This window comes from Bubalus kerabau, chromosome 3 (assembly GCF_029407905.1).
Source record: "Bubalus kerabau isolate K-KA32 ecotype Philippines breed swamp buffalo chromosome 3, PCC_UOA_SB_1v2, whole genome shotgun sequence".
Classification (NCBI taxonomy): Eukaryota; Metazoa; Chordata; class Mammalia; order Artiodactyla; family Bovidae; genus Bubalus; species Bubalus kerabau.
The window spans coordinates 115886712-115901554 of NC_073626.1; the positions used below are offsets into that span (position 1 = coordinate 115886712).

The 14843-nt window shown below is 42.9% G+C and overlaps 1 protein-coding gene across 16 annotated transcripts in view; it reads left to right on the forward strand.

The window, feature by feature from the left end:
* ZRANB3 (zinc finger RANBP2-type containing 3) overlaps positions 1–14843 on the forward strand; it is a 300187-nt gene that overhangs the window by 275855 nt on the left and 9489 nt on the right. For all 16 annotated transcript variants that reach the window (XM_055572729.1, XM_055572728.1, XM_055572727.1 and 13 more), the window contains 3 exons: positions 1638–1720; positions 5359–5460; positions 6608–6750. In XM_055572729.1, the coding sequence (XP_055428704.1) occupies positions 1638–1720; positions 5359–5460; positions 6608–6750 (328 nt within the window). The remainder of the gene's footprint in view (positions 1–1637; positions 1721–5358; positions 5461–6607; positions 6751–14843) is intronic.

Below are 14843 nucleotides of genomic sequence, written 5' to 3' on the forward strand. Positions count from 1 at the left end.
GAGACAGTGATTATGGTAGGCACTTATTTTATGTACATTAAGAAAGAAAAAGATGGGACTTCCCTGGTGGTGTAGTGGATAGCAATCCACCTGCCAATGCAGAGGACACAAGTTAAATCTCCAATCTGGGAATATTCCACGTGCCTTGGGGCAACTAAGCCCGTGTGCCACAACTATTGAGCCCATAGACTACAGCCTGTGCTCCACACAGCAGAAGCCAACCCAATAAGAAGCCTGAGCACTGCAACTAGAGAGTAGCCCCCAGTTGCCATAACTAGAGGGAAGCTTGCTCAGCAATGAAGACGCACAGCCAAAATAAAGAAACGAACTGCCGGTTTCACTTTGACACAGTAACTGGTCATCCCTCCAGCCATGTGTGTTTGCTTCTTTAATAACAAATTTATGCTTTCTCATCCTGTATGCAAGTTTTTGGTGTACATGATAACTTTTCATTTCAATCCCAAACCACAGTAAAACATGTTGAAGACGTTTTGAAGGTCACCAGAATCAACACTCAGAAATGCCAATGCGTGCATCTCAAGCGCAGCGCTGAAGTGGCAACAGTGCTGCAGTTGTAACTGAGCTCGTGCCCAGGCAGTGAGAACCACCTAACGGATGTCCCCTGGCCAAGCATAGTTGTTAAATGCCAAGGCGCTTGACTGGAAGACATGCCAATTTCGGAGATATTCAAGTGTGGGGAAAGCATGCATTTTTGAATTTATGAAATATGGGGATAATCCACAGTCTAAGTTTGTAAAGTGACTGATGTCTCGATTAGAAATATTCAAATAGATGATACTGCAAATAAATCATAGACTTGTATATCTTGAAAAATACTTTAAAGGGTCACTGAGGAACCATGGCAGAAGTTAAGAGCATAGGCTCTGGAGCTAGATTACTGGGCTCTATTACCAGCGGCCTTGGGCAGACTGATATGCCTTGCTTCCCTCCTCTGTAAGATGCACAACTTGTTTCTGAGAGGTGTTAATATAAGTACGTAGACCAGTACCAGGCACATTGTTAGTGCTTGATAAGTGCTAACTAATTATTATTTAGATCTGCTTGGATAACCCTATCCTTTCCACAGAATATATTGGTCAGTAGGACTGAGAAAAAAAATAAACAGAGACGATGAGAAAGACGTCTTGTTCACTCATCTCCTTTTGTGAATGTGAGGCACCAGGCCATAAGGCATCAGTCACTCAAGTGGCCCTCGACATAGTAGTCTTGCTGCGGATAATAAAAATGGTGTTCATTCGGTCTCAACTTAAACCCTCTGCAGCAATAGGAATAGATATTAGACTCCTTCAAGACTGATAGGGACTCTTTCAGGGTAGGAAATTCTCCCTTATGCCTAATGCTTATCTTTTATAAAGCAAATGCTGAATTTCTTTTTTTTTTTTTTTTTTCTTGTTGGGTCATTAGCAAAAGTTCCAAAACAACTGGTTACCATATAAACCAGTATGCTCTTAGATCACCTGCCATGTTTATTTCATGCCCAGGTACATGTTCTTTGTTCAGTGTGCTGATATATTTGATAAAACTCTTTCATTATCCTAACCCACATAGGATTAAAGTAAGCTGTTCTGGGTAGAGGGTAGATATGCCTTCAGGTTCTTTTTTATCTTCTTCATTAGAACAGTTGAAGAACTGGCCAGTGTATGATACCCTGATGTTTTGTGCAAGTAAGAATACTGACCGGATTCATGTCTATACTAAGGTAAGGCATCATGTGGATTCTGGAAACATACCCAAGGCTTCCTTTTTTTCATGTTCCAATGGAGATAATTTTATTAGCAGTGAGATGGGTAGTGAGTTCTTTTCCTACTTAAAGCTAATTCTCAGATTCCTCTGTTAAATCTAAAGACAAAGAGTGGCAAACAGCTTCGTAGTTAGAGTGCAGACTCTAGGGCCAGGGTGCCTAAGTTCAGATCTGTTACTGACTGTGGAATCTTGTGCCTGTTTCCTCAGCTATAAAATATGGAGTGGTCATTGCCAGGACAAAATAAGCTAACTCCTGGGAGGCCCTTAGCACAGTGCCTGGCCCTGGTGAACTCTCACTCCGAGTCGCCTCCTGCACTGATCCTGCAGCAACAGCAGCAGTAGCATCCTCACAGAAGCCTAAGCCTGCCCACACATGCTGAGTAACTCTGCTGCTGCTGCTAAGTCGCTTCAGTCGTGTCTGACTCTGTGCGACCCCATAGACAGCAGTTCACCAGGCTCCGCTGTCCCTGGGATTCTCCAGGCAAGAACACTGGAGTGGGTTGAGTAACTCTAGAAAGCTTTAATAATATGACTGCTCATGGCCTGGGTTAGCAGCGCTCAAACTTTTCAGTCACAGGACCTCTTAGCACTCCTAAAATTTGTTGGGGACCCAAAGACCTTTTGCAACCCCATGGGCCATAGCCTACCAGGCTTCTGGTCCATGGGATTTTACAGGCAAGAATACTGGAATGGGTTACCATTTCCTTCTCAGGGAATCTTCCTAACCTAGGGATGGAACCCATGTTTCCTGAATTGGTAGATAGATTCTTTACCACTGAGCCACCAGGGAAACCCCATGTGGGTCATATCTCTTGTGAAATTAAAATAGAAACACTTTAAAATATTTATCCATGTGAAACTAGCAGTAATAGGGCTTACCTGGTGGTGCAGTGGATGAGAATCCGCCTGCCAGTGCAGGGGACACGGGTTTAATCCGTGGGTCAGGAAGATTCCGCATGCCGTGGGGCAGCTAAGCCTGTGCTGCACAACTACTGAGCCCACAAGCACTCTAGAGGCTGCAAGCGTCCGCCACCAAGCCTGCGCGCTGAAGCGACTGAGCCCCATGCGCCTGGAGCCTGTGCTCCGCCACAGGAGGAGCCGCCACAGTGAAGCCTGTGCCCCGTAAGAGCAGCTCCCAACAACTAGAGAAAAGCCCGGCGCAGCAGCGAAGACCAAGCACAACCAAAAATAAAGGAATAAACAATAATTAACAAACTAGCAATAATAAATCCACTGCATACTTATATAAGAAAAAAAAAAGATGCATATCTCTGTGAAAAATAATTATAATTTCCAAAACAAAAATAATGTTTAGTGAGAAGAGTGGCATTGTTTTACATCTTTAGCAGTTTCTCCTGAAGTCATAATAGAAGACGGTGGGATTCTCAGATCTGCCTCTGCGTGGAAAACTTCCCTGGACATTCCTAAGAGAATAACAGTGGAAAAGGCAAACGGTGTTGCACTAGTATTATAAAACTTATGTCTCTCTGGATCTTCTGACAGGGTCTTGGAGACCATGTGAGAATCTTTGGCCAAGGTTCACTAGTGTGAGTATTTGAGAAAAAAAAAATTACTGAGATTTATGAACACTTTTGCTTGATCTACAGTTTCAAACTTCTAATCTTTACAAATATCATAAAATAGGATTTGTGAGTTTTTAAACACATGGGCCATTCTATTGAAATGATGTCATTTTAAAGATAAGTTAGGTTGGGCCTGCCCAAACTCAATTATGGGTTTTCTGCTAAACCAAATTATTAGATACAGATAGATGCTGTACCATGTAATAATCTTCAGTTCTAACTGAATATTAGAAGATACTGCTAGAAGATTAGGAGATGGCTAGGATCATGAACACCAGAAGCTCCAAGCAGCCTCCACTGTGGGACCACTGCCAAGAGCGACATCAAGAATGAAAATAGGCAGGACACGTTTCCCTTAAAGGCTTCAGCCTTGGTCTGCCATGTGGAACTTTTGACTCGGGGAGCACCAAGAAGCCCTCCACTCCTCTAGAGACAGGTCTAAGTGTCTGAGCCACCTCCTGCCCCTTGTGAGACCATCACCTAAGAATAACAGAGAATGGCTCTCCCAGGGGCTAGAAGGTCAAGAATCCAGAAGGCAGACCCCAGGCAGAGCACACACACAAGTTCAGAAGCCCTTAAACTTCTTACTGTGCATGGTGAAGGCTCTGCATCCTGGATCATCATGTCGGGGTATTTCCTCCTCTGCTGGAGACTGGAGAGAAGCTGCAAATGGTAGAGGGTAGAGTGTGCCTTCATTGTAGTTCAGTTGCTAAGTCGTGTCCTACTCTTTGTGACCCCATGGACTGCAGCACACCAGGCTTCCACATCCTTCACCATCTCCCAGAACTCTGATCAAACTCAGGTCCACTGCATCAGTGATGCCATCCAACCAACTAATCCTTTGGTGCCCCCTTCTCCTCCTGCCCTCAATCTTTCCCAACATCAGAGTCTTCCAATGAGTTGGCTCTTAGCATCAGGTGGCCAAAGTATTGGAGGTTTAGCTTCAGCACCAGTCCTTCTAATGAATATTCAGGGTTGATTTCCTTCACGATTGACCGGTTTGATCTCCTTGCTGTCCCAGGGACTGTCAAGAGTCTTCTCCAACCCCATAGTTTGAAAGCATCAATTCTTCAGCACTCAGCCTTCTTTATGGTCCAACTCACATCCTACGAGAACCCCTGAGCAGTATGAAAAGCAGTGTGCCTGCCACCAAGCAAATAGCTCAGCTACCTTCCTGACCTCTCTCAACAGTCTCGAGTGCATTTTTACCACTCTTCTAAATACTTATGTGTCCCCTTGCCATGAAACATTATTCAATCAATTTTCCAAACTGGAGACACTAAGCAGTTCAAATGTCAACAGGGATTTTCACAGCTACAGGAGAGTTCAGAAGAAAGCTTTTCTGTTCACCTTAGGAGACCTGAAATAAAACCTAGAAACAGAAATTCATATAAAAACCCCCATTCAGTGCCTAAAAGAACACTCTTTAAAAGGAAGAGCAGTAACAGATGTTTAGCATCTTATGTCATGTTAATAGTATACCTCTAAACTGTTCACTTCAGCCAGAACCCCATGTCTAATGGGAGTTCACTTCAGCTAGAACCCCAGCCAGAATAACAATTACACATCTGAACTTTTAATCACTATGTAAGTACTTTTTGTGTATTTTTCTTTCCCCAAAGTGATTGTGGTAACTAACATTTCTTTCTGGCTGAGAGAATTAGGCAGAATATGGGTTCAACTTTTGTTTGTACGGTAGATTTCTATATACAGAGATTCTTCTTTCGCTTTATAAAAAAAATACTTCATGTTTGACTGATGACACCTCTCTACATGGTATGGCTTACCCTTAGACCAAATGTAGTGGGGGCTCTCAGAGGGCCTGGACCCTGGGCTCCGTATCCTCTCAGTGGGGGCAGTACGGGTGGAATCTTGTCTGGAATGAGCTGCCTCAGTTTATCAGTTTAGAAGACTGGGCATGAAATGCAATAATAGCATTCTTTACTTTTAAAATAATTATTAGTGCCTACAGACAAAATGGATTAATACTGCCTTCCTCATCTATAATCAGGATGGAAACCAGATGAACTGTAATTTCATTCCTTTGGATATAAAATTAGACCTGTGGGAAGATTTACCAGCAAGCTTTCAGCTGAAACAAAATCGCTCCCTGGTAAGAACCATCCTGCACATTTGTTCTGAATGAAAATTTGTCGAGTAATTTTAAAGACCATTTTTGAGTTTGATAAAAGCAGAGCAGCCTGTGGCCTGCTGCAGTCAGATCACTGGGTGCACTTCAATCAGTCCAGGCAGTGCCTATGAATTACCAGGATAAACGTGAAATCTGTTACCCTGGCCAACGATCACACCTCGGGTTGCTGTTTCTGTGGATAGACTCATCCTCACGTCATTTATTTCCTCATTCACAGGATTAGCAGCTGTGAGGTTGGTGTCTGACAGAATCACACTTTATCTTTGTAGGTTAAGTTCTAACACTGACGAGCTCTGAGAGCAGGGATAACACCATGTGGGGGGACTCCATTCCTTATGGGAAGCAGGCACAGGCCATGGACCTGCTGGAGAGGCCTTAGTTCTGATCTGTGCTGACTGATCTTCACTGCTAAGGAGGGTCAGCATGTGTGGGGGCTGAGCCAGCATGCAGCATAGTCCTGTTTACAAGAATACAGTGATTATGTTTTTGCATTTGAGCAGAAATGAAAACATTGGCCATGGTCGGCTGCACCCATCTTAAAAGAAAAAGTAGCCATGAGCTGTTTTCTTTGGTGTCATCTAATGCTGATGCTCAGATTACCAGAAAATAGCCAATTATGTATAACTGACTAATAAGTAACAGTAGCCCTAATGAAATGTCCCAGATTTATTACTGATGGCTTTCTTCCCGTGAGAGTTCAGGCAGTCAGCTACAAACGACACCCAGATATTGCACCGTCACCACCAAAGACCCACTGTCCCCAAAATCCAGTTTTGCCTCGGCCACCATTGGGGTATGTGCGCTTTTGGTGTCAGCGAGCACGTTATTGCTGTTGGTCTCTGTGCATGAAGGACATGTGCTGAGTGTCCTAAATGGTGTCTATAGAGAGCTGATGGCTTGGAAGTGACCTCTGCAGAACTGGCCGTAGATGGTTCACAACAAAGGTAGGAAAACTGCATCAAACTGAAGAAAACCTTAAACTGTGAGACTCAAAGCCTGTTTGGGGTTATGATAAAACATCCGTTTTCAGATGCTATACGTAGCCTCGCTTTCAAAGGAAGATGCCTGGCGAGCTGTACACTCTTTTCATTATCTCATTTTCCACCAGATCTTGAGGTTTGTTCGAGAATGGAATAGTCTAACTGCCATGAAGCAGAAGATAATCAGGAAAAGCGGGCAGCTGTTCCGCAGCCCAGTTCTGGCTCTGGAAGAGATCGCAAAGCAGCAAACCAAACCAAACAGTACTAAGAGGTATGAGTTGTCTTTCTTCATTTTGTATTTTATTGTTTGTCATAGTTATTTCTACAGGAGTGTCAGACATTTTATGTAACCACTAACAAAATTCTGATGGATTAAGAGAATACAATACATAAAAAGACAGCGTATTTAGTAGCAACATAATTAGATATTTTGTGAATTTGGTCACATCTGCTGGGGAAAATCAAAGTGTCTGGATCTTGCTCCCTATTAGTCCTGCTCATCAAGAGAGAGGCCAGACTTACAGGTTGATCGTGCTCTTGGGATGTGAATCTTGGGTGTGATACAGGGTGGTAGCTGCTTCTGTTTGATGTACCACCACCCAAGTAGGCTGTGCATGTGTGCTCAGCTGCATCCGACTCTTTGTGACCCCACGGACTGTAGCCCACCAGGCGCCTCTGTCCATGGGATTTTCCAGGCGAGAATACTGAAGTGGGTTGCCATTTCCTCCTCCAGGGGATCTTCCCAACCCAGGAATCGAACCCGTGTCTCTTGTGTCTCCTGCACTGGCAGGCAGGTTCTTAACTACTGCGCCACCTGGGAAGCCCCTACTAGGGGAAGGTAGCAATTATCATGCCCTTGGTTGGAAACAAAGTAATAGTAAAGGTTTAATATCTCAGGTTTGTAACTGTTTCACCTTCATCATGACAGTTCAGTTCAGTTGCTCAGTCGTGTCCAACACTTTGCAACCTCATGAATCGCAGCACCCCAGGCCTCCCTGTCCATCACCAACTCCCGGAGTTCACCCAGACTCACGTCCATCAAGTCAGTGATGCCATCCAGCCATCTCATCCTCTGTTGTCCCCTTCTCCTCCTGCCCCTAATCCCTCCCAGCATCAGAGTCTTTGCCAATGAGTCAACTCTTCGCATGAGGTAGCCAAAGTACTGGAGTTTCAGCTTTAGCGTCATTCCTTCCCAAGAAATCCCAGGGCTGATCTCCTTCAAAATGGACTGGTTGGATCTCCTTGCAGTCCAAGGGACTCTCAGGAGTCTTCTCCAACACCACAGTTCAAAAGCATCGATTTCTCGGTGCTCAGCTTTCTTCACAGTCCAACTCTCACATCCATACATGACCACTGGAAAAACCATAGCCTTGACTAGACAGACCTTTGTTGGCAAAGTAATGTCTCTGCTTTTCAATATGCTATCTAGGTTGGTCATAACTTTCCTTCCAAGCAGTAAGCGTCTTTTAATTTCATGGCTGCAGTCACCATCTGCAGTGATTTTGGAGCCCAGAAAAATAAAGTCTGACACTGTTTCCACTGTTTCCCCATCTATTTCCCATGAAGTGATGGGACCACATGCCATGATCTTAGTTTTCTGAATGTTGAGCTTTAAGCCAACTTTTTCACTCTCCTGTTTCACTTTCATCAAGAGGCTTTTTAGTTCCTCTTCACTTTCTGCCATAAGGGTGATGTCATCTGCATATCTGAGGTTATTGATATTTCTCCTGGCAATCTTGATTCCAGCTTGTGCTTCTTCCAGCCCAGCATTTCTCATGATGTACTCTGCCTTTCAAATCCCTACATACTCCATTTCCTTTCTCAGCAGCAGCAGCAGCAGCAGCATCTTTGCCTCACAGAGACATCCCCTTGTGTGATCTGAAATCCCCATTCTCTGTAGACTCTTTGTCAGTGTGAAGCAAAGATACTTGGGAAAAGCGGGCAGCTGTTCTACAGCCCAGCTCTCGTTTTGGAAGAGATCACAAAGCACCAAACCAAGCAGCACTATTTCAGGAAAAGGCCCTTTCTTTAGCTCTTGCTTTCTTCATATACCTGTAATCTCTCTTCATCCTCACATCCAGCATTTCTATCATCTCCAGCTTTTTCTATGCACATGGGTGACAAAAATCCATTAACTGTATCCAGTACAGTTGGTTAAGTACATTAAATCCTCATACTGTGAAGACCTCTTCTGCTGTCTCAAAATATCATAAGTGAGAACATGGAAAATCGTTAAGGGTAAAAATAAGTGTATAAAAAAGTTGTTGTGTTCAGTTACTCAGTCTTGTCTAACTTTGCAGCCACATGGACTGCAAAGCTCATTAAGCTCCTCTGCCCATGGGATTTCCCAGGCAAGAATACTGGAGTAGGCTGCCATGCCCTCCTCCAGAGGATCTTCCCGACCCAGGGGTTGAACTCACATCTCCCACATCTCCTGCACTGGCAGGCAGATTCTTTACCACTGGTACCACTTGGGAGGCCTGTAAAAAAAAATGGATGGAGACACAAATATATGTAATTGCTATTAGCAACATAGTGTTGGGGAAGATAGCTTAGGAACTAGTGTCAGAGGTTTTTCTAACACATGGTTCTCAGCTGGAGGCAGTTTCTTCTGTGGTTGCAATCTTAGGGGTCATTTTTTAGATTTTCATGATTAGGGGATACAGCTGAGACCATCTATTGGGTTGAGGCCTGGGGTACTGCCAAAAATCCTGCAGTGAACGGGGCCACTCTTCCAAACAGTTACCTGTTTCACAATGTCACTGGTGCCACTGCTGTGAAATCTGACTCTAGACCGTATGATTAGGGGATTTGTGAAGACTGTAGGGACTTTATACTTCCCGCTGGGATTACAGACTCATGTGACTAAAAATAAAGCAAGGAACCATACATGAATGAATGAGGTCAGGTATAAAACTAGAAAAGGATGGGGTAAGGGGTAAAACTATAGCAAACTAGAAAGTAATAACCTATATAATGTCACACAAATTTAGATTTAAAAAGTAAACACTGTGTGAGTCACGTAAAGCCCTGTGACTAGTTGGGTTTATCCATGAGCTGTCAGTTTTGGACTCTTGCCTCAACTCTTTTGCACTGGTTGGCTTTTCCCATGACTATGTATTACTTTATATAAAAATATACGTACACACACACCTACACACATATAACAAAAAACACACCCGTTTTGTTTTTCTCAATACTTCTTCCAGTCCTCTCCTTCTTTCCATTTTTGTAACCATGGTCTTAGTTGAAGTATTGGTCTTCTCTTTACACAATCATAGTTCCCTTCTTAACTGAATTCACAGCTCATTCCAGCCACTTCTAACACATCCTGTTATTTCTTCTCCAGTAGACATGGAAGCACCGCCTAAGAAAGACAGCTGGTCAGGGTGTAAAAGCAAAAGTCATAAAATCAGTGCAAGCCTAAGTCAGATACACAGTATTATTTATAAATATTATATGTAGGTGATATATTAAAGATAAAGCTGTGTTAAAAAGCAGTGGAGTTAGTAGTCAGATTTATATTTTTAAGAGCTCCCCCTGGCCCCAGTTGGAAGATTAGATTCAAAGGGTACGACTCGAAGTGGGAGACAAGTGGCATTAGCTTCCTGTTGCTGCCCTAACCAATCACCCCAAATTTAGCAGCTTAAAATAACAGGAATTTATTATCTCCCAATTTTTTAAGTCAGGAGTCTGAGTTGACCCTACTTGTTTCTCTGCTCTGGATTTTATAGACTGAAAAAAAGATACTGGCTGGCTCGGTTCTTAATGATAGTCTGGGAAGGATACATTTCCACACTTATTCAGGTTGTTGACTGAATTCAGTTTCTTCTGGCTGTAGGACTTTGTTTTTCTTGCTGACTATTGACAGGGGAGCCACCCTCTGCTTCTAGAGGCTTTTTTTTAGTTCTAGCACATAGGCCCCTATGTCTCAGAATCAGCAATGATGTGTCAAATACTTCTCATGCTTGGAATTAATCCCTTTCTGTTTTGTTTTTGTTTTTTTGGAATTGCTCCCTTTCTTAAGGTCAACTGATTATTAACCTTAATTACATCTGCAAAATCCCTTTGCAACATTACCTGGGTGAGTGTTCAATTGAATACCAGAAGATGGGACTCATAGACAGAGATATCTTTAAATTATAGCTGACCTGGGAAAATAAGATAGGGGCTTATACTGAGGCATTAGAAATGGGAATGGAGGAGAGAGAATGAGGAGAGGTATTAAGGAGATAGATCCAAAGACCTTGGTCACTAATGAGAGAGAGGTGGGAGAGAGGGCTCCAGGGACATGGACTTAGCAGAGCCAGGAAAATGAAACACGTGCTTCTGCAGAGGGTGAAGACAGAGGAAGCATGCTGATTCTGGCTGCGGAACCCTCATCGCAGTGAACTGAAGTGTGTCTGCCTGAGAGCAGGTGTGAAAGGGGCAACACAAGAGCACTGAATGGAAGTCTGTGTGGGGAACAGGCAGATGCTGGATGCCTCGCCCTCTCACCATACTGCCAGTTTACCTTCTGTTGCTGTTCAGTTGCTAAGTCGAGTCTGACTCTTTGCAACCCCATGGACTGCAGCAGGCCAGGCTTCCCTGTCCTTCACTATCTCCCAGAGTTTGCTCAAATTTTGTCCATTGAGGCAGTGATGCCATCCAACCTTCTCATCCTCTGTTGCCCTCTTCTCCTCTTGCCCTCAATCTTTCCCAGCATCAGAGTTTTTTCCAGTGAGGCGGCTCTTCACATCAGGTGACTAAAGTATTGGAGCTTCAGCTTCAGCACCAGTCCTTCCAATGAATATTCAGGGTTGATTTCCTTCACGATTGACTGGTTTGATCTCCCTGCAGACCAAAGGACTCTCAAGAGTCTTGTCCAACGCCACAGTTCAAAAACATCAATTCTTTGGCACTCGGCCTTCTTTATAATCCAACTCTCACATCCCTTCATAACTACTAGAAAAACCATAACTTTGACTATATAAACCTTTGTTGGCAAAGTGATGTCTCTGCTTTTTAATACACTATCTAGGTTTGACATAGCTTTTCTTCCAAAGAGCGTCTTTTAATTTTGTGGCTGCAGTCCCCATCCACAGTGATTTTGGAGCCCAAGAAAATATAGTTTTCTTTCCAGAGAAACTATACCAGAGAGGCAGCCGTCTTGGAAACATCAGGCTTAGTGGAGACAAAGAGAGAAGTGTTACGCTAGAAACTAAACTCCCTAGATCCCTGTATTGGCTCAGCTGCCACACCAACAGCCATATTTTAATTTAGAATAGGCAGGAGATTAGAGGAGTCATCTCTGAAAAGATGGACTAGCCTCAGAATGAAGACAAAGATATATTACTTTGGGGGAATTCTCCCAAAAGCAATAACTAGATCTCCCAGTGTGATTATTTGTCCATTTGTTTGCAGGCTACACCCAAGCTCAGAGGTTGCAGTCAGCTTTTGAGCAGCTCACTCTAAAAGCCAGTATCAGCAGCCATTGTATAGGTTCCTAAGTGGGTTCCCACTTGTTGGAGGGCAGGCCTGATTCAGTTTGAAACCTGTGGGTTTAGAATACTAACTTTTTATCATATAGCCACAGCTGGTCAGGTCAGCAGCCTTGAGCCCAGCACTGTTCTCATTGGTGCGGGCCACTTTCCAACTCACTCCTCTCTTATTGCAAAACTTCCATGGTCCATCTTCCATGACCATCCTCATCCCAGAATTACTTCAGGAGACAACATTCTTCCTTCATTATTTGTCAAAATTGGGATTCACCATAATCTGCTTGAAAGTTGGTATGCTTATGAACTTAGCAAACCTCAATGGAAAATTAAATATTGGTAACACAACTACGTTTGAAAAGTTGTCAACAAACCCACTATGAGGCTGGTTGATCTGTTTCTTGTAGTTGCCAAACATTTGTACTTAAACGTCTCGTAGGAAAGCCAGAGGTTATTTTTAGTTCTTAAATCTCTGAATAAATTTCTCAACATCTTTTAAAGTTACTGAATTATGTTTCTAAGCTTTTAAACATTGAATAATACCAAAGGCAAGGCTTAATATCTCATTGCCCCTCAAAGCTAGGAAGCTTTTAAGTTCATTTAGAATCTACTGGAATACTTTAGCAAAATGCTTTTGTGGAGGGAATAAAATGATTGAAGAAATGGGGTGTGTGTGTGTGTGTGTGTGTAGGGGGAATTTAGGAGCTAAAAGGGCAAATTAAAGAATACTAAAAGAATTCACTCTGATTCCTTTTTGCTTTAAGAAAGACACACAAGTAGAAATGTAAACGTGAAAAGACAGTCATCATTCCTCTTAATAAGAGAAATTCAAATTTAAAGCTGTAACAGCACACCAGTCACCGTTGGCAGCGACGTTTTAACTGCTATACCTTGTGCTGGTGCAAGTGTGAGGGACTGTCTTCCACTGCTGGTGCGGTCTATAAATTGGTAGGGCCTCCCAGGTGGCTCAGTGGTAAAAGATCCACCTGCCAGTGCAGGAGATGCAGGTCCCTGGGTCGACACGATCCCCTGGAGGAGGGCATGGCAACCGACTCCAGTATTCTTGCCTGGAAAACTCCTTAGAGGAATTTTTAGAGGCAAGAGGTCAGAGGAGCCTGGCAGACTACAGTTCAGGAGGTCGCAGAGTCAGGCACAACTTCTGCTGCCGCTGCCGCTAAGTCGCTTCAGTCGTGTCCGACTCTGTGCGACCCCATAGACGGCAGCCCACCAGGCCCCCCCCGTCCCTGGGATTCTCCAGGCAAGAACACTGGAGTGGGTTGCCATTTCCTTCTCCAATGCATGAAAGTGAAAAGTGAACGTGAAGTCGCTCAGTAGTGTCTGACTCTTTGCGACCCCATGGACTGCAGCCCACCAGGCTCCTCTGTCCATGGGACTTTCCAGGCAAGAGTACAACTGAGCACTATACAAATTGGTACCAACCCAGAAGAGAACAATGTGTCAAAATCTATCCAAACTTAGAGCACCCAAGATCTTTGACTTAGCAAGTCTGCTTCAGGGAATTTATTCTACAGATAGTTCTTGTATAGAAAATAGGGATATTTGGGATAGGACTGTTTATTACGGCATTATTTGGGCTAGCAGAGTCTAGAATAACCTAAATGGGCATTAATCAGAGACTAGTTAGATAATGAAATAACATGAAACCATTAAAAGTATAGAGCAATCTTATGTGTGCTAATATGGAAAGATCTCCAAGAATGTATCTTTAGGCAAAAAGAGCAAGGTGAAGATTAGTGTATATTATTCTACCTTTTGTTTTCGTTTTAATTTTTATTAGAGTATAGCTACTTTACAATGTTGTGTTTCTGCTGTACAGCAAAGTCAATCCGTTATATTAATACATATACATATAGCTTTTTTTGGATATACATATAGCCTTTTTTGGATTTCCTTCCCAGTTAGGTCACCACAGAGCATTGAGTAGAGTTCTGTGTGCTATACAGAAGGTTCTCATTAGTTATCTATATTATACACAGTATCAATAGTAAATATATGTCTATCCCAATCTCCCAATTTATCCCACCCCGTCTCCCCCTCCCTTGGTGTCCATGTTTGTTCTCTACATCTGTGTCTCTATTTCTGCTTTGCAAATAGGTTCATCTGTCCATTTTCCTAGATTCCACCTATATGCATTTATATACGGTATTTCTTTTTCTGACTTATTTCACTTTGTATGACAGTCTCTCGGTCCATCTGTGTCTGCAAATGGCAGGTTTTTTTCCTTTATATGGTTAAGTAATACTCCATTGTATATATGTACCACATCCTCTTATCCATTCCTCTGTTGATGGACATTAAGGTTGCTTTCATGTCCTGGCTGTTGTAAATAGTGCTGCAATAAACATTGGCATGTATGTATCTTTTGGAGTTATGGTTTTCTCCTGGTATATGTCCAAGAATGGAATTGCTAAGGTCATATGGTAGTTCTATTTTTATTTTTTTTAAAGGAGCCTCCACACTGTTCTCCACATTCCCACCAACAGTGTATGAGGGTTCCCTTTTCTCCATACCCTCTCCAGCATTTATTGTTGTAGATTATTTTTTGATAAACACCATTCTGATCTGTGTGAGATGGTATCTCATTGTAGTTTTGATTTGCGTTTCTCTAATTATTAGTGATGTTGAGCATCTTTTAATGTGCCTCTTGGCCATCTGTATGTCTTCTTCGAAGAAATGCCTATTTAGATCTTATGCCCATTTTTTATTGGGTTGTTTGTGGTTTTTTTGATACTGAGCTGCACGAGCTCTTTGTATATTTTGGAAATGAATCCCCTTGTTGGTTGCTTAGTTTGCAAATATTTTCTCCGATTCTGAGGGCTTTTCATCTTGTTTATGGTTTCCTTTGTCATGCAAAAGCTTTCAAGTT